General features: G+C 36.4%; 2 protein-coding genes across 4 annotated transcripts; both read right to left on the reverse strand.

Moving 5' to 3' along the window:
* Window positions 1–4,612: 4,612 nt before the first annotated feature.
* On the reverse strand, window positions 4,613–8,917 carry LOC113093983 (putative testis-specific Y-encoded-like protein 3). 2 transcript variants are annotated; one of them, XM_026259614.1, is made up of 7 exons: window positions 7,619–8,917; window positions 7,313–7,390; window positions 7,105–7,216; window positions 6,809–6,963; window positions 6,625–6,701; window positions 6,412–6,539; window positions 4,613–6,283 (listed from the first exon to the last, which is right to left on the reverse strand). In XM_026259614.1, the coding sequence occupies exons 1-7, from the start codon at window positions 8,462–8,464 to the stop codon at window positions 6,117–6,119; spliced, it is 1,563 nt and encodes a 520-aa protein (XP_026115399.1). In that variant the 5' UTR covers window positions 8,465–8,917; the 3' UTR covers window positions 4,613–6,116. The 2 variants fall into 2 exon arrangements, with proteins under 2 accessions (XP_026115399.1, XP_026115401.1); XM_026259616.1 differs by having other exon boundaries at window positions 6,117–6,283; window positions 6,412–6,536; window positions 7,619–8,464.
* Window positions 8,918–9,046: 129 nt separating this feature from the next.
* LOC113093984 (forkhead box protein P3-like) lies at window positions 9,047–17,109 on the reverse strand. Of its 2 annotated transcripts, XM_026259618.1 has the most exons (12): window positions 16,534–17,109; window positions 12,860–13,020; window positions 12,588–12,662; window positions 12,429–12,510; window positions 12,196–12,352; window positions 11,877–11,964; window positions 11,602–11,670; window positions 10,619–10,784; window positions 10,360–10,436; window positions 10,178–10,279; window positions 9,777–9,898; window positions 9,047–9,573 (listed from the first exon to the last, which is right to left on the reverse strand). In XM_026259618.1, the coding sequence occupies exons 2-12, from the start codon at window positions 13,016–13,018 to the stop codon at window positions 9,498–9,500; spliced, it is 1,173 nt and encodes a 390-aa protein (XP_026115403.1). In that variant the 5' UTR covers window positions 13,019–13,020; window positions 16,534–17,109; the 3' UTR covers window positions 9,047–9,497. The 2 variants fall into 2 exon arrangements, with proteins under 2 accessions (XP_026115403.1, XP_026115402.1); XM_026259617.1 differs by lacking the exon at window positions 16,534–17,109 and having other exon boundaries at window positions 12,860–13,533.
* Between the last annotated feature and the right edge of the window lie 598 nt (window positions 17,110–17,707).

Here is a 17,707-nt window from a genome sequence, read left to right on the forward strand (position 1 = left end):
ATTGAGAGACCCACTGTGGTGCATTTGTGGTGGATCTGTTTGTCCCGCCAGAAAGTGTCCTGAAATTCCCAAAGTTCTTTTGCATCCAGCTGCAAGACTCAAGACGACAGAGGTGAAACACAACAGAGGGGGTGGGTTGGGTGAAAGGACGTTCTCTCACACAAAAAGAAACTTGCGACATGGTATTTTGGACAAAAAAGGCCCTTGGTGTGTGTTCTTTCTAGGGCCTCCGTCACACTGGAACGCATTAGAATGCCAGTGCTTAGACTAAATGTACAAATGTTGTATATAGCCTTTATATATAATTCAAGAGTCGGTGGAATGGCGTGTATAACGTTTTACCGCTTCGTCTCCAGCTGATTAAAAAGATGCTCTGCTTTTCATGACATCACATAATGTGCCCTTTTCTTATACTTCTGCGGATGTGGAGGTGGTTTCTTGTCTTTCTCTCTCTTTGTGGGAGGCATCCTTTATTCTCCTCTGAGAGGAAATGACTCAAGTCAACTTCAGGTTTCCGTGTGATTTTCACCCACAATGCACTAAGCCTCACCAGCTCCACTATCATTCAGCCCCACATTCTCCCACGTCATGAGACACTTTACACAGTCCGTAGTTTTACGACCACAAGTACGTAAACCAGTGAATCAACTAAGAAGCTTAATTGTCTAACATATGAGGTTATTAGGTTTAAACAGTGCAGTAAAAACCTCAATTTGGTGAGAAAACACCACACTGATGAAACATGATGTGGCATATAACAAGTTAAAAAGGACATGTTTTGAATTGTACGCACCCTGTTTTAAGTGAAAACACTTTCTTATATTCTAATTCACAAGTGACCTTTGTATCTTGCATGGGCATGCTGCTATGGCAACTTAAAAGTTGATGGCCTAATGTTACAGCTATATATTTCCCTTTGTTACTAACTTCGACAGACCTTTTGAGTGACCGTCTCATGTTTGTGAAAGCAGAGAATTTGAACTATATCCTTTGTGTGAAAGAGCACATGATTTATTCTCCTTTAAACCTTCATTGATTTGATACAATATGCATTGTAAAGATTGAAAAAAGGCTGTATTTGAATCTTAAAGAGCTCAAATGCATTTGATCTACAGAAAGCATCACGTTTCATCATACATGGTCAGGAAGTCAGTGGGGTTTTGTTGGGAGATGATTGTCTTTCTTTCACTGGAGTGAATAAATGGAGATTTGCAGACTCAAAGTAAGAGTTACAACAAATTTATCATCAAGAGTACGTGGCTCTCATAAAAACAGGCAGTGCTTTTGATGAAGGCTGTAGGCTGTGTGTCTGCACAGCTTTTGAGTTGGGGAGGGATTCATTTTTTAAAGTAGACTAGTAGGTCGATCACATATAAGAGTCTCCACAATAAAGAAAAATGTTTTTTTTTAATGTATGTTTAAAAAATGGGCATGATAATATATATATATATATATATATATATATATATATATATATATATATATATATATATATATATATATATATATAAACTTTTACAATTATTTTGTCTAGGCGTTTTATTTGTTATTTTTTATATATTTTTTTAATTTACAAATACATGTTTCACTAATAATTTATTCACAAATATCATCATATTTGTGTGGTCACACCACACTTTACAACCTGAACTAACCTTGCCTTGTCATATTTTCATGTCATTAATGTCATGTCATTGACCCTAGTACCCTCTAGCTCCATTAAAACAAAGTATGTAATTTCCTAATAAAATACCATTTCCTAATAACAGTTCTCTCCGCCTCTGATATATTCCCCGCATGAGTCAGTATCCTGGGTAAACCTGGTGCTAACCTCCAAAATCCAGAGAAAAGGAAAGTAAATTCATGGAAAAGTTAAAAAGCTGGAGGGATGTGGGAGGGTGAAGTACATCTGTCTTAAGAGATAAATCTGTCAGCACCCTAGCCGTAGCCCACAGGATGCCCAGGATGGATGATCGTATAAGCAGCCTGCCTCATCAAAGATGGATGCAGTGCCATGAGATTTTGGGATGATAAAAGTCCCGCTGAGGTGCCTTTTGCTTTTTTTTTCCTGTACACTCCAGTTGCATCTTGATTGCAAAAGCAATCACCTGAGGTGTGATGGTCATCTAATAATGAGTGATGGGTAATTTATACACAAAAGCTGAGGAACACACACTCAGACTTGTTTACTATATTCAAAAAGGTTGTGTTTTTGATGAAATAACAGAATTCAGTGCTCAGATATGCATGTATACTCAGATATTCAAATATGCATGCAAACTCATTTAGCTACAGAGTGAGTCAAAACACATTTTGGAGGGCAGACGGTTGGAAAGAGTGCAGTGGATGCCTGAAGGCTGCGACTCCTGCTGCCACTGCTGATATTTCAGATAAAACCATTCATCTGCTTGCCAGGGCTGTCAGAGACCATGATAATTAGCTTCACCATTCATCTCTCTTTCCTTCTTTTTGTCTATCTTACTCTTTCTATTCCCCAGCTCCCGCCCTCTTCATCACACTCCGTCTCTGTCTCCTTCACTTTCTGACCTTCTTTCTTATATTCAGTTGCATACTTTTTTTTTAACATGCAGTGCATATTTATATTACTTTTTGGGACGGATGATTTTGTAAGACTTTAATTTGATCTAATGCTATAGGCTGGTATTATGGATGCTTTACTGAATTGTAAAGACAAATTGATACTGTAATATTTTTTTGAAATTGTAAAGGGTAAAGATGGCTCAAATCAAGAGCTCTGTCCTTCACCTCTTCTGCCTGACAGAAACCGTGAGTAATAACTTGAATGAGCAAGAATCTCAAAGCAACCATGGTCAACGTCATTGAAATAATGTATATAATTAATCAATTAATTTAATTTAAAAAGGCTATGAGATTCACTGTGCCTACATATATATTAATAATGAAATAAAATAATATAATAATTAAATTAAATTAAAACATAATCATGAATTTCATGCTATAGGTTTTGAGATTCACTGCACTTCTTATATTAAATACAAAAGAAAAGTGTAAATGTGGGTGATATTAAAATAAAACAATACTGTCAAAATGTGCTCATTTAACTTAAAAATCATGTTTTAAAAAATCAGTGATGTTTTAAATTGTATTTTACATTTTAAAATGTAACAGTAAAATAATAAAAAATGAAATATAAACATTGTTTTAAATTTTTTTTTAAATAATTGAACAAAAAAATGTAAAAAATTAAATAAAAACTAAATCAGGAACTGAATGTAAAAGTTTTAAGACTTACTTCACCAACATTAAACACATAAGAAGATTATAAAATGTGGAAAATTCTTAGTCATATATAAGAGCACAGCCAAAAATGTGCCTAAAATAATAATATTAATAGTTACAATAATAAATTACTATATGTTTTTAAATGTTATATAATATTTTTCATGTAAAAAATGTAATCTATGTAATCTCAACCTAATTATACTGATTAAACAACATTCTTCTGACTTGAGCGGGTGGGACAGTAGCTCGTGCGCCCATGAGATCACGTAGTTCCTTTAATCTTGATAAAGCATGTGGTGGTATCTACATTGCGGCTCTACTCTTGCTGCCTGCTTGGCTGCTTTGCATTTAAAAACAGGGCAGGCTTTTGCTAGTGGAATATTTATAGCATTGCATTAAGCATGAAATCAAAGGTTTTAAGTGTACCATTGCAACATCGGCACTCCTCTGCTGAGGCCTGCCCAAAAATGCCTGCCCTTCGGCTGTTTGCAGAGCTGAGCTGTTTAAATGCGTATCCAAGCTTCATTAAACATTGACCTCTCTTGTGTCAAGATCCAAGCTACTGGTTAACATGCAGCCAGAGGTGACGAGGACAAAGTAAAGTTTACCTAGTGGATCATGTACTGTATTTCCATATTTTAAAGGAAATATGTGTTCAGTTTGATCCATGCATTTCCTAAGAGATGTGTTTGACCTCTGAAGGTCAAATCTCAGATAATGCTGCTGCCAACCTGTAAAGACTGTTGAATTGATCATGAAAACATGTAATGCATCAGTTTACGTGATCAAGCACAACACAGCTGTCTAAGCACAGGAATGTGAATGGAGATAAGACCTTTTGACAATGACATCATGCTGCACTAGGAGGCTTATCTGCTGTCCCACCACCATAACCAAGAGCTTGTGTTGTCTGGAGGTGCTTCAAATACAGACGTCAAAACAAGCTCTCTATGGAAAAAAGCTGGAATCCTAATATTATGCACCAGAGCTGTTGCTCCATTAAAAAAAAACACACACACACACACATACATAAAAAGACTTTGCTCTTTTATTGAAAAGGGAAATCAATTATTTTCTTTGCAATGCTGCCCTCTTGTGGGTAGACGTGAGAAATAATTACGTCTTGAAAGAAGAATTGTGAAACGTGAAAAACAAATTATAGAAGTTTCAGAGAAACTTGTAAATACAATTAGGTGCATATTTATGTGATGCAATATCTTATTATATAGTCCCCGGGTCAGATTAATTATTGTTAAAAGATTAACACTAAATAAGTGTGTCAACAGGAAAGAACAAAGCCATTCATTTCCTTGAGAAGCAGAAGAGACAAAAGCCACATTAAACATTCTGAATGAAAAGACAAAAACCTTTATTTGACATGAAAAAAAAAAAAAACACATTTAAAAATTGTAGTTCTCTATAAAATGTAGCACACAAAATATAGCTTTTCAGAGATACTGTAGGTAAAATCTATCCTAATGATTCAATAACAAATTATAACCCCCTTTTTTTAAGGGAAAGGATTATGTACAAACCACTGGCCTTCAATCCAGTATACAGCTTTTCGCTTTTTAAACCAAACTCTTACAGGTCAAAACTCAATATGTTTAAACACAACTGCCTTATAACAGATTACAATGATAATATTTAGAATGGTTTCACTCTAATAACTGACTTAAAAGTTAAGAAAATACATTACTGCAAAGGAGGGAAAGAAGCACTATTAGAAATGATGGAGAAAGAGTGAAAAAGAGAAGTGATATATCAAAGACATCATGAACAAATGTGTACATATTCACTATTTTTACAATATTATCTAAGCATTTAACTGGACACAAAAGTCGGAGTATTGAGTGCACACATCATGCTGTCAAAAGGAAAGAAAAAAACACCACATGATGGTCTTGCCACTATTTTGCTCATTTACATAACATTACAATTGTTATTCATTGCCGTGAATAAATGGTTATGTGCATGTGCTGACAGTGTGTATATCCAACTTCATTCTTAGACATGACAAAGGTAGTTTTAAGAATCACCTTATCATCATAGCAAGAGGTACCAAGTGTCACGATTGTATCTACTTCTGTAAATAAAGTGAAAAACTAAAACTGAATAAATGAAGCTGATGGAGGGAAACCCATCTACAATATAAGGAGGATAAAAGAGGAAACATCCCTGAGTTACCTAGTTTTGGTTCAGAATGAGGTGCATTTCAGAATGTTTGACCTTTTTCCTTACAACCAAACTGTGGTGGTAGAGTTAATGAACAATAACAAGGCAAGAAAACCAATCGAGGAGGAGGAAAAAGTAACACAAACAACAATTACCCAAAAATATTACAATGACTGAAAAATACGATTAAGCCCGTAAAACATAGCAAACAGGAAAGTATGGTGTGTTTAGAAATGGTCATAATTGTGAGTGATGGACTATGATACTGTATACTGTCATACATCAAGCCCTCTAAACTGGACAAAAAAAACTAAACTGAAGTAAACTGAGTGCAGTCTGAAATCCCAAGCTTTAAACGGTCCATTGTGAGATAAAAGAAGTGTTTTACGGGAATCAGTAGCCCTCTGAAATCTGTTAATGCAAAGTTATAAGTGTAAAATGTGATGAGAGCTTAAGAAAAGCAGATGTTTTTGGAGGAGTGCACACACTAAATTTGAATATTCATAATTTCTGATGTATAGAAAGCCTACAATGAATACATGGTAAAAATTCTAATCTTTAACAACTTATTTGAAACAGGCTATTAATTTATGCAGAAAACAGTATCATCAAAATGGATCATAGAAAAATCTAGTGACATTATTCTGCATAAAAAGAAACGGCGACAGCCCCAAGTCCTAACTCTTCTCTTCATCTATATCAATGTCTTCATCTTCACGTCCTTGCTCCCTGACCTCACAGCTTTCGGAGTCACGTGATTCTTCTACTTCCTCAACATCCACTTCCTCTTCATCTCTCTCCTCGCAGGAGGATTCCCCCTCATCTCGGTCATCCTCTTCTGAGCCTAAGAGAAAAATGATTAGTCATGATGATTTAGGAATAAAATCCACTTTGTTTTAAATATCTTTGAAAGACTTACATAAAAAGAGTTTATATTAAACTGTGACATGATTGTGAACAGGAAAACCTCACCTCCATCTTGGTCATCATCTTCATCCTCCTGCCCGAGGTTTTGGCTCCTCTGCTCCTCATCTTCATCTGAATCTGAGATGATCACACACTCGTCTCCATTATTGCTGCTCTGACGCTTGGGAGCACTGTTGGAAAATGGAAACTTGTTAAAACGGAAAAAAAAAAAAAAAACACACACTTTGAAAAATCTGGATGTTTCTGGCTAGAGATTACCTGCCATTCTCTCGTGGCTCCCAGAGTGGAGTCAGGTAGTACCTCAAAGGATTTCTGTACAGGTCATCCTTCAGGATCTAGAGCCAAAGGAATGAGAGTTCCTTTTTTTTAACAATCATTCTTGTCTTCGTTTAGGATTTTGATTTGGCCTGTTCAAACAGATCTAGCCTCATGAGAGATGTACCTGTGCGATGTCATCCCTTGCTGGGTTGCTGTGGTCACTGAACCAGTGGAAGAAGCTCTGGTAGACTCCCTGTGATGTTCGACGTGGTTCTCCACTACCAACAAGATTCTGCCCTCTTTGCCACAAAATTGGGTTGGAGAATGACACCGGAGACCCTGTGCAAAAAGGAAAGCACGTGCAGATAAAGCATGATCAACCTTTTCAATTTTTTTTAAACTCAGAATAAATAAATGCATCTCAGTGTAATCCGTTTCACATTCCTGAAAAGAGGGGTACTGTGATAGTGGTCAGCTCACCTCCCATACCAAGATGAATTTCTTTCACTATCATTTTGTTTTGAAAAAAGGGATTTCGCCGGAAATGGAAGCAGATGCGGTATCCAAGTTTGTTGTTCTTGAAAGACTCAATCTGTCAAATGATGAGCATATTAAAAAATAAAAATACAAATACAGATCATTTGCAAGATTTGAAAATAGGAAAAAGAAAACAGAAAACATTTATTACCTCTAAATTAGTCATGTAGCTTAGAGCATCTTCATCAGTCTCATCGATTTGCGTTGATAGATGTGGGTGATTCAGAAGCTGATTGGCTTTATGTTAAGTGCACATTATGTAAATGAAGACAAAGATCTGGAATCCACAATCATTTGGTTGAAAGACATTTGACGCAAATGGAAATATAAAATGAACTAAAATGAAACTGTAATTAGATTGAAATGGGTGTGTGTTATTTAAAAGACAGAACTCAACTTCAAAGGCCTATATATTTAAGTTGTCCACCTGAACGTCATGCACACTGTTAAAGGATACCGCAGTGACCCAAAAGCCTGGGATGGATTGAGTGATGGCGTTGCGCTGGTCCAGGTGAGGGCGTCGCTGGCGGCTCAGTTTCAACTCCAGGCGCTGATGCAGACGCGCGCCTTTCTTCTCCAGCGCGTCCAGTCGCATCTGCACCTGAGCGAGCAGCGCCACGGACTGCCGCACCTCCGGGGCCATCTTCACCGACACTATGGCACACTCCCCGTCCTCGTTATCAGAGGCGACAGACGAGCTAGCCGTGGAGGAAGAACCAGGAAGGGAGTCGTCATCCTCCTCCTCCTCCTCATCATCATCATCCACAAACGAAGCCTGCTCTGGATCTTCTCTGTCCTCGCAGAGCAGCAGGGACGAGGAGCTGTCAGCCGCGGCTGCCTCCGTCCTTCTCTCGCTCTGAGAGGAACTGGGACGATTAGACTTATCCCTAGATTTTTCTCGACTTGCTTTTTTGGACGAACAGGGCATTTCTTTACGGTCTTCGCCCCCGTCTCCACCGGTCAGACTGGCGAGCGCTTCTGCTGCGGCGATGGCCGCGGAATCTGATTCCTGGCGCGCGCTCCCTCCTCCACCAGCCTGTGCTGTGCTCTCTCCTTCACCGGCCCGTCCTGTGCTCTCTCCTCCACCAGCCTGTCCCGTGCTCTCCTGCGCGGCAGATCCATGTTTTGGCTCACCGTTGCCAACTTTCTCAGGTCCTGCATCTTCACGAGAGTCATTCCTCGATTCCTCATCACTCACTTTCGCCTGCTTGGGCAGCGTGGACTCAGAGTCTCCACTTGGACTTGCACTTCTTTTCGTCTGGTTAGTTTCGGGCGGCTGACTGCTGTCCGAAATTGTACTCATGATAATGACTGGTGGTAACTTTGTCAGACGTATATGGTTTTAAAACGGATTTTAAATGAGTGTTAACTGCGCGGGTCTCTTCCCAGAGCCCGCGTTCGCATCACAGCACTCTGCCGAATTCAAAGTCTGCGCAGATGTCAGCAGGCCTAGGAAGCCTCCTAACGCTCAACGAGGCTAGTTTAAACTCTTGCTCACTGTCGCATATCGAATATTCCCGTTTGCACTTAGACACAGTATTCGTACTATTGAATTACTTTTCCCTTAAAAGTCACAATTCGCCTAAAAATATCCAGTTCTTTTGTATTTGTTTACAGTTTGCCCTTCCGTTCGCCATTTATCAGAGGCTTTACATACGAGCGCGAAAACAAAGCTCTGATTGGCTGAAATGCACCGCGCAAAAATCTCTCGGCCAATCGTAGACGTTGTACTACAGTTGATGACGAGCCATTTCACGGAGTACATCACCATTGCGTTGCATTTACGCACCGTGTAATGTTTCTGACTTGGACGGTTTTTTATTATATTTTAGTCTATAGGCAGAACTTGACGTTGCGTAGTGTATGAAGAAAAGTATAACAGTGCTGGATTGCATTTACATTTTGGCCTTTATTTGGATTTATAATATTTTAAGACATTAATATACAGTTATTGTTTAACAGCATAGCTATCAATATTGAATTAAGCACCATATTAAATGCATTTACATAGGATACCATTCATATCATTGATGTACCTCTGTAGGCATTATAAAAATGTATGTACTTGTACTTTTTATAGGTAAATTTACATGCAAGAAGGATAATAAGTTTGAACACCCACTTCTTAACTTTATTTTTGGATTATGTAAACTACATATTGATTCCTTACACTTTTTCCAAAAAAGAAAAACATAATTAGGTTTGAAATAGACTGCCACCTACTGTATACATTTACAAACAACCATTTTAAACAATCATATCTATCATTCTTACAATAAAAAATATTGTTAGTGGTTGAAATGTTGTTGCGGTCTCTTAATGAGTCCATTTGAGCCTCACATCTGAGGAGTTTCATTTTGTGGAGTCACAGGAAACAGGTGAAAAGGTGCCATCCAGCCCATATCCTGGTCCCTGGAGGAATAAGTGGTGCAGATGCAATATGTCTTATGATTCTCCCACCTCCAAAAATACATATATTAGATCCATCCAAAGTAGTTTTTTTTAATCTTCACTACTCAACAATCATAAACCTACAACCAACTATCCACCAGCAGTCTGACATGCAGTGGTAAAGTGTTACCATCACCCCACATGAAAAAGTGAAGACTACTAACCTGTGAAACCTTTGTCCTTTTCTTCTCAGAAATTCCTCTTCATCCACAGTCCAAACAGAACCTTTCCTGCCTTCAACACGCACAAAGCACTTATGAAGACTGAGGTTATGCCGGACAGCGTTCTGCACACATGCAAAGATGTGTTGGTTACTTGTTAAATCATGTTGCATCTAATGGGTTGTACCTATAAAGAATAAGGCTCACATAGTCTTCCCTAACATTAAACCACTGTAATTTCACAGCCGGTTCATAATCATTATTTCTATCATTAACATACAAGTTGTGAAAGTTTTCTGATGTATAAACCGGAGGCTGTGGCTTTCAGAATTGGCTTATGTGTAGTGAGTCATGGAATGACAAATATAATGTTTACAGTACAAATTCTGCATCTTATACAGTACCTTCCATGTGGCAGTGTTGTGACGAAAGTAGAAAAACATGCGGGTAAACCAATGATAGATTTCATTCAGAGTAAGCTGCTTCTCAGGGGACTCCAGGATGGCCTAACATAAAAGACAACTTTTTTGTGACTAACAGGAAATGAAAAGGTGATATACAGGATGTTTAATTCAGCAGTACTTACCCATCGTATCATGGAGGCGTAGGTGAAAGGTGGCCTAATATTTGTGAACTTATAATACTCAAAACTGGGGATAATCCCTAAAGCCAGAAAAAAATGATAATAATAATAATAATAACCACATATACAGTTGTGTTGTATGTGGAGATGAAATATGAGTGACTGGTAATCTTAGATTTAACATACATATGTTCGGTTTCAGAATCAGTGTTTTTGTAATGGTATAATTTTAATAGTAACAAATGTTTTCAGGATGGATTACCTGGTATAACTTGTGAGGTAGAGATCTGCCAGAATCCTTGTGTTAACGGTTCAGCTACTGCTCTCTCATTGTCATAAACACCATTTGCGTTCTGAAATGCTGCAGGTTGCTTGAGTCGTGACAGATGTCCTGACAGATGTCCCGGGTTCTCCACACCGATATCATCCTGAGATCAGAAGGAGAAAATTACATCAATGTGTATCATCTGGCCTTCATCAAGCCCTTGAAGTAGGTAAAATTTAACTTCAAGTGACAAGAACATAAACAGATCCCACTGTCATTATTGAACAATTTGATTTATTCACATAGGATTTTGTCCTGGCTTTTCTAACGCTCCCTTTTTCACCATTGTTCACTGGCTGAACATCGTTGTTTTCTTATGGTGCCTTATTTCAGGTCAGCTTTAGCTGGCAGACAGATGGTCTTGCAAAGTATAAACTGATGTGAAGAAAAAGCCATAAACCAATTGCTAATCAAAATACCTACCGTTTTTCCTGACTCCTTTTACGTAGCATTATATATTTTTTGTTTATATGTGTAGATCAACTGATGTAGTATTTTTTTTTTTTTTTCTGAGCATTACATATTCTTACCTTAATAAGTGACCTTGCTGGGAAGATTTGCAATGGTATTTAAAGTTTTCCACTTATCCATGTGAATCCTTATTACGCATCTTAAAATAGCAATTGCCTTGTAACTCTCCCCAGATTTATGGATGGCCACAATCACATTTATGAGCTCTGTGATTGCCAGCACCTGGCTGCTAATTACACTCTAAAGCATAGCTTGAACTGCTTAGTCACTTAGTCTGAAATGTATTTATTAATCCAAATATCTTAATTGCATTATTTATTACATTTAAATATAATATTTAAATATTTTCAAGTAATAAAAAATATTTACACACATACACACACACTGTGATTAGCATTGCAAACAATATGTATCATATGTCAAATGTAATTTAATACCAGAGCACTTACCTCAGAGGTAGATGTGACATCAAATAGGTGTAACTGCATAGCCTGCAGTTTCCGTCTCTCTGCAGTCAACTAACAGTAACATTCACACAGTAATTATAATGCAATGTCAGGCATCCATTTATAATCCATTTTTCATTAAAACCACTGCCACTCTGCATTTAAGTATCATTAGCTCCTGTGATAGATGATAAATAGGTTCCATTTTTTCCCACATAAGCTGGCCTAATATAAAACTGTTGAACAAACCATTGTTTTTAAGCACTGGGGTTACATACCTGATTCTCCATGTATTGTACTTTGTCTTTCTGCATTCTCAGCTGGGCTATACATCTGTCCCCAGGAGCATGTTCAGTAGAAATGTGTCTAGATACATACATAAAGTCTCACTTTAAAAAATGTCCATATTCTTTGAACACTTCTCTGCTCTTTGAGCACCCAGGCCATCTGCATTGTCCTTTAACACACAGTAAGCCACCTGGAACACTATATGCATGTCTAGAGATGATAATAAATGCTTCATTTAGCACACAAACTGAGACCATATGGCCATTATTTATTTGTTTGTGCGTTTATTCTCTCAAACCAGATACTCACTTCTCTGTATGCTCTGTGCTGCCAGGCTGAGGGCTTGACACAGAGGCACCGAGTCTGCTTTCAGACTGGCTGTTGTAAAGTGGCACAGGGTCTGACGGGTCACTGTCAGGTTCTGGCTTACACACAGTGTCCACAACCCAGTCGTGAACACAAAATGCTGTAGAGCATTAGGAAAAGTTTAGTTTCAGATCTAAAAGATTGATTTGTTTTGATCAATCCTACAGTACCAGTACCTTGTGGGAATGGCTGGTTGCCTTTGCGTAGTACTGATGGTCTGTGCTGTCTAAAATATTTGCTTGTATTTCCACTGGCACTCTGGATATAGACAACAGGCAACTTGTTTAGGCAAGAGGTTGCTATGGAAGTGCAACCTTTTTCTAATTAAACTGTACCTGCTGTTTTAGAGCGGAGCTTTGAATGTGAGATGAGCCAGAACCTCTGAAATCACTGTCCAAGTCAACAGATACCTTTGAAATCACAATTGCAAACAGATGCATTTGAAAGTTTGTTCGTGTTACAGCACTCATTCTTGCAGTATAATGTGCTACTTGAGCTGTGAATTGCTCAAGTTGAATAGTTAACATTATTAATATTTGTTTAATATCATTCAATATCTATTGTTTTGTGTAGTAATACAGAAATATGGCAGTTTGTAGTCTGTTACCTCGGTAGCCATGGATTTAGCTGAGATCAGAGATGAACTGATTCCTCTGGCCTTCATCTGTATGCTGCAAAAGGTCGAACAGTTCTCCTCTTGGTACTGATTTTGGTGACTACTCCGGTTTTCTCCACCTCTGTCTGTTCCAGCACCATTTTGAAACATTCCTATATAGAAATATGAAGTCATAAAAGAGCTTACAGTTCATTTACTTTAACATATATTACTGCATACTGAGAGTGAAATGAATCATCCCTAGTGCAAACTATTTCCTGTGTACATAGACTCACCCTTTGCCTTGTTTCCAAATATAGTATAACTATACAGTACATATTTGAATAAAACTGATAAATGCAATGGAAGTTGTTTTCCTTTTCGTTTCACTGCATGCGTGGGTATTTTCTGAACACAAACCATCCTTCCCCTTGAGCAGGGACCAAGAGGTCTGGAAAAGTGGGCCCGTTATATTAACTAATTTTTAATTTATTCCCATTCTGTGAAGCAAACAATTATTTTAAACTAAAAAAAAATAATTTTTATTTTGACTCCTTTTTAATGCATTTGACATTACATATTTCACAATAAGACTTCACTACTAAAGATTTACATTAACAAATGTGTGTTAAGTAATTTGTTCATTGTAGTTACAAAATAGTAGTCAATGAGTTAAATTGGTGTAACTATCACACATTTTCTATATTATTAATTCATCAACCTGAAATGTGTGGACATTAATCTTATTAATAATCATATTTTTCCTCTGTAAAAATAATTGCTCGGTCCATCTTAGAAACTCAGATTAAGTCGGTCGCTAAAGTTGAATTCATGCTAAAGTCTCAAATATTTATAGAGATTACATAATTATATGATTGCTCTTAAATTTGAAAGGACACCCCAACCTTATGTGTGGATCATTTATCTGATTTACCCTTTATGTGTGTGTGTGTGTGTGTGCTCTGACAGTTTAATGTTTAATAATGTAAAATTGTGGAATCATCAGTGTATACTGATTCTTGAAACCGAAGATGGACTTAAAGCAAAGATCTTGCACATACAACTTCTGAGAAAAAAAAAAAAAAACATCTTTGGATTTTAGAGCGCCATTATCATTGTGGTTTTTTAAGTCATGTGTTGCTTATTTCTCTGACATTTGACATTAACCACATCCAGTGTATGATAAATGTCAACATTTTTCACCTGGGGGGTTTTTTCAAACAAGCAACTTGGCATGATGAGAAGGAGAAGAGCCGTATTTTGTAGCTGCTGAATTGTAACTCAGGTTTTTAAATATGCTATACGTACTTTTTTTTTTATCTTGATATGATAAAATGCACATTTTTGAAAGGAGCATAAGCACATTTTTCCTGCACGTCTCTATATTATTAGTAACTGAGACTATATATCAGAGGTTTAGATCTGCAATATGCAAGGGTGTTACTTTACAGTAATTTGCAGGATTAGATTTCAATGTGTTGTCCTAATGCCCAGTGAATGTACATTGATTTTAATTTATTCCTCTGAGAGTTCAGCCTTAGGATGATATTTATAAGACTGGGATAATTTAAGGCAATGAAACTCATTATTCATCTCTCAGTTTGAATACAGTCTTCTCTCAGTTCCAATCACTGTGAAAAATCCCTCAAAATATGAGAACAGTCTGGACTGACAGCTAGTTTCATTTTGCAATGATGACACTACGGCATTCAGTAAAATCAGTTTTAGTTTCCATGTTCTGTGGAACTCATAGTCACAATGATAGTCATTAGATCCAAGCTGTGAAACAACTAAATGCAGCGAACACGCATCAAATATTTTCAATTTGCATACATCCGGAATCAAATTAATAAAAATTTTTTTTTAAAAATTAAATACAGATATGGAACAGAAAGATGATACTGGCCTAAATTCTCTCCCACAAACATAGCCAATTTCATTCTGACTCACTTTTTTCCACTGTACCCACTCATTTGTTTTAGCACACAATATGATGTGAATCAAAGACCAGGATATCTGAGGCATGTACTGTACTATACTGTAAACTGAAGCGTTAAATGATAGCGTTTAATAGTTGGACACCCTGCTCCACCCCAGTTCTACCATCGTGGCTTTTTATTGTTGGAGGTCAGAATTGATTAATGAACTAACATGGCATCTACTGCATTATCTGTGGTAATTGCTGAAAATATGCAAGTCCAAACTCATTTGAAATTAAAAAGTGTTATTCTTGGCTATTCTCTGAACAGTGTACTAAGGTAAGTGCCTAAAAGATTTGCATGCTTTTGAAAATGACTAACCAGCATCCTGTGAATGCATACAGTATATAGCAATTTATATTTTTTATTGTTGTTATTATTTACTTAGACAAAAAGAATAAGTATCAGCAATTTATTGGTTTTCAAACATAACATGGAAATTATTATGATGGCCTAGTTGTATCATTCAGAATAGTAATATCAGTGCACCTATATAATTTGATCTAGTTTTTCTTTCACAAATCATAACTAAATAACTAATGCTGTCATTCTTAAAAACAACAGTTCAAACCAAGAAAGATGTCAAAGTAGTACTTTTTTTTCAGAAATCTCTCATTTCAGGCTTTAATAGAAGTTCTATTTTCAGAACTATATATCTCAACTCAAGAATCCACCACTGCCAAAATTGGTTCTTGCTAAAAAGTGGATTGTTTGCTGAAACTAACATGCCACAAAGAACCACTTTTAAGTGCGGCTTTCACGAAAATGTAATTTCTTGATTAAAATATCCAAATAAAGAGGTGACCTTTTAAAAGACATCAAAAACTCATTTTGTGTCAACCAAGCTATTTTGAAATTTTTGCACCTACTCATTTTCTCCATATGTACAGCTCTCATATACACTAGAAGTGTATTTTTAGAGTTTTATAACTTACCCTTTACATCTGGTGTCTGGCTGATCCTTTTTTAGGTTGGAAAATTGATTTCACAGATATTAGTTTAACTAAAACATGATGAAATTGCTATCATAACTGCAGGATCTCTGTAGAAGCTGAAGGTTGCTTTACCTCCCACACCTTTCTTTGTCTGTCGTGTTTTTCCTTGAGACTGTAACTATGTGTGATCCTTCTCCTCAGCAAAGGCCTTTGTAAGTGCCTCTGCACAGGCAAGAAAAGTCAAAGACTGAGTTGTCTATAAGACAGACAGACCTCATTTGCATCTGCACTTTAGGAAAGCACAATGTTTGGTTGCTTGTCTCTTTTTCCTATGCTGAGCTGTGTTAGTTTGTGAGTTTAAAAAAAAGAAAAAAGAAAACTACAATGTAATGAAGTGCTGTGAGAAATTAGTATCAACTGGAATCCCAGTGATATTTTAAGTGTAAAGCGAATCACAATTAATTCAGTGGTTTATTTGAGAAATGTGATCATTTTAACCAATCTAGCCTTGAAACAGCCAACGATTAAAACTCTTTGTCTGTCAAAACTAAAGAATATTTAGAAAATCAAAAATTGACCAAAAAGTATGATGATGCAATGCTGTTTATAATCTAAAACTCTTAAAAACTTACTGCTGTCACACTGGCAAAAAAAAAAAAAAAAAAGCTTTTTCTTAAAATAAGAAAAAAAAAATGCATATTTATTTCTGAAAACAAACAAATAAATACCTAATAATGCAACCAGGTTTAAAGAGGGAAAGTAAAAAACTCACCTGTTGTGTGATTGATGAAATTTTGTCAGATTGATGAAAGTGAAAGAACAATTATTAGGTTGAATGCTCTGGAAAATGTTCGGGTCACCCCTTTTATAATGTTTAGCATGACATTTAGTGGAAATTCAGCAAGACAGACGGTTTCGCCACTGGGTGTTGGTGTGTGTGTGCATGTGTGTACATTTACCAGTGTGTAGTAACTGCTAGACTGTCTCCACATCTTCTTCAGAAATTATGTGGCATTTTATTGTTTCTGTTTCCTATTTTAAGAACTTTTAAGAATACCATTTTTTCCTGCTTGATAATAACGAAGGGTTTCTTCTACACAGAAATATTTTATAGATATTTAGTTTTTCTATTACTAAGCGTCTCACACTGTATTGCTGAGTGAATTTTAAATGCCAAACAATATTTTTGTGTGTGTTTGTGTGTTCAGTTATTTTAGGAGCCAAAGCCTAAATTCATGTTAAACATTTCTTGTACTGTTTTACCACGAGATAGCTTTAAGATTCTGCACATTTTCTTTCACTCATATTTGTATTTCACCTCATTCATTCGGTTTAATTTCAAAACCGCTTATTGTATGAGTTAAAAAAAAAAACTTATTTTGATCAAATAGATATTTGATGGCAGATTTCATGATGACTGAGATGAAATTAAAAATATATATAATTCTGCCTTAAAGGCAAGCACTTTAAAATCAAAATCTGGTGAAGTCCATTCCAGACGACCGGAAAATGAGATTGCAAAGAAAATCACCTATTACGTGTACGGAAAGTCCGTTTATAGGGTTTGTGACGTTGTATTCGGGTTCTGAACATATACTGAACATATATACAGGGTACATAGCATGAGTGTCGATTAGTTTAAAGCAGGAAAAAACATCCTCATCCTGTGGTTGAAAAAGGTTATTTGAGTGTTCTTGAACAAATTGTTCTTAAGCAAATGTACTGTGTCGATTTTTTTTTCTTTTCTGATACATGTACGTCCCTATAAACAACTTAAAAACATTTGTGATTATGAAAACAGTGGATTTGAAAATCTATCTTAACAACAGGCAGATCAACATAAAATCAATAATTAAAATCTTCAATGTAAAAAAAAAAACTAATTATGTTTAGGGTCATTAATATTAAGTCTGATCCCAGTATGTAGATTTAAAACATGTACATTA

Source organism: Carassius auratus, unplaced genomic scaffold, assembly GCF_003368295.1.
Source record: "Carassius auratus strain Wakin unplaced genomic scaffold, ASM336829v1 scaf_tig00215205, whole genome shotgun sequence".
Classification (NCBI taxonomy): Eukaryota; Metazoa; Chordata; class Actinopteri; order Cypriniformes; family Cyprinidae; genus Carassius; species Carassius auratus.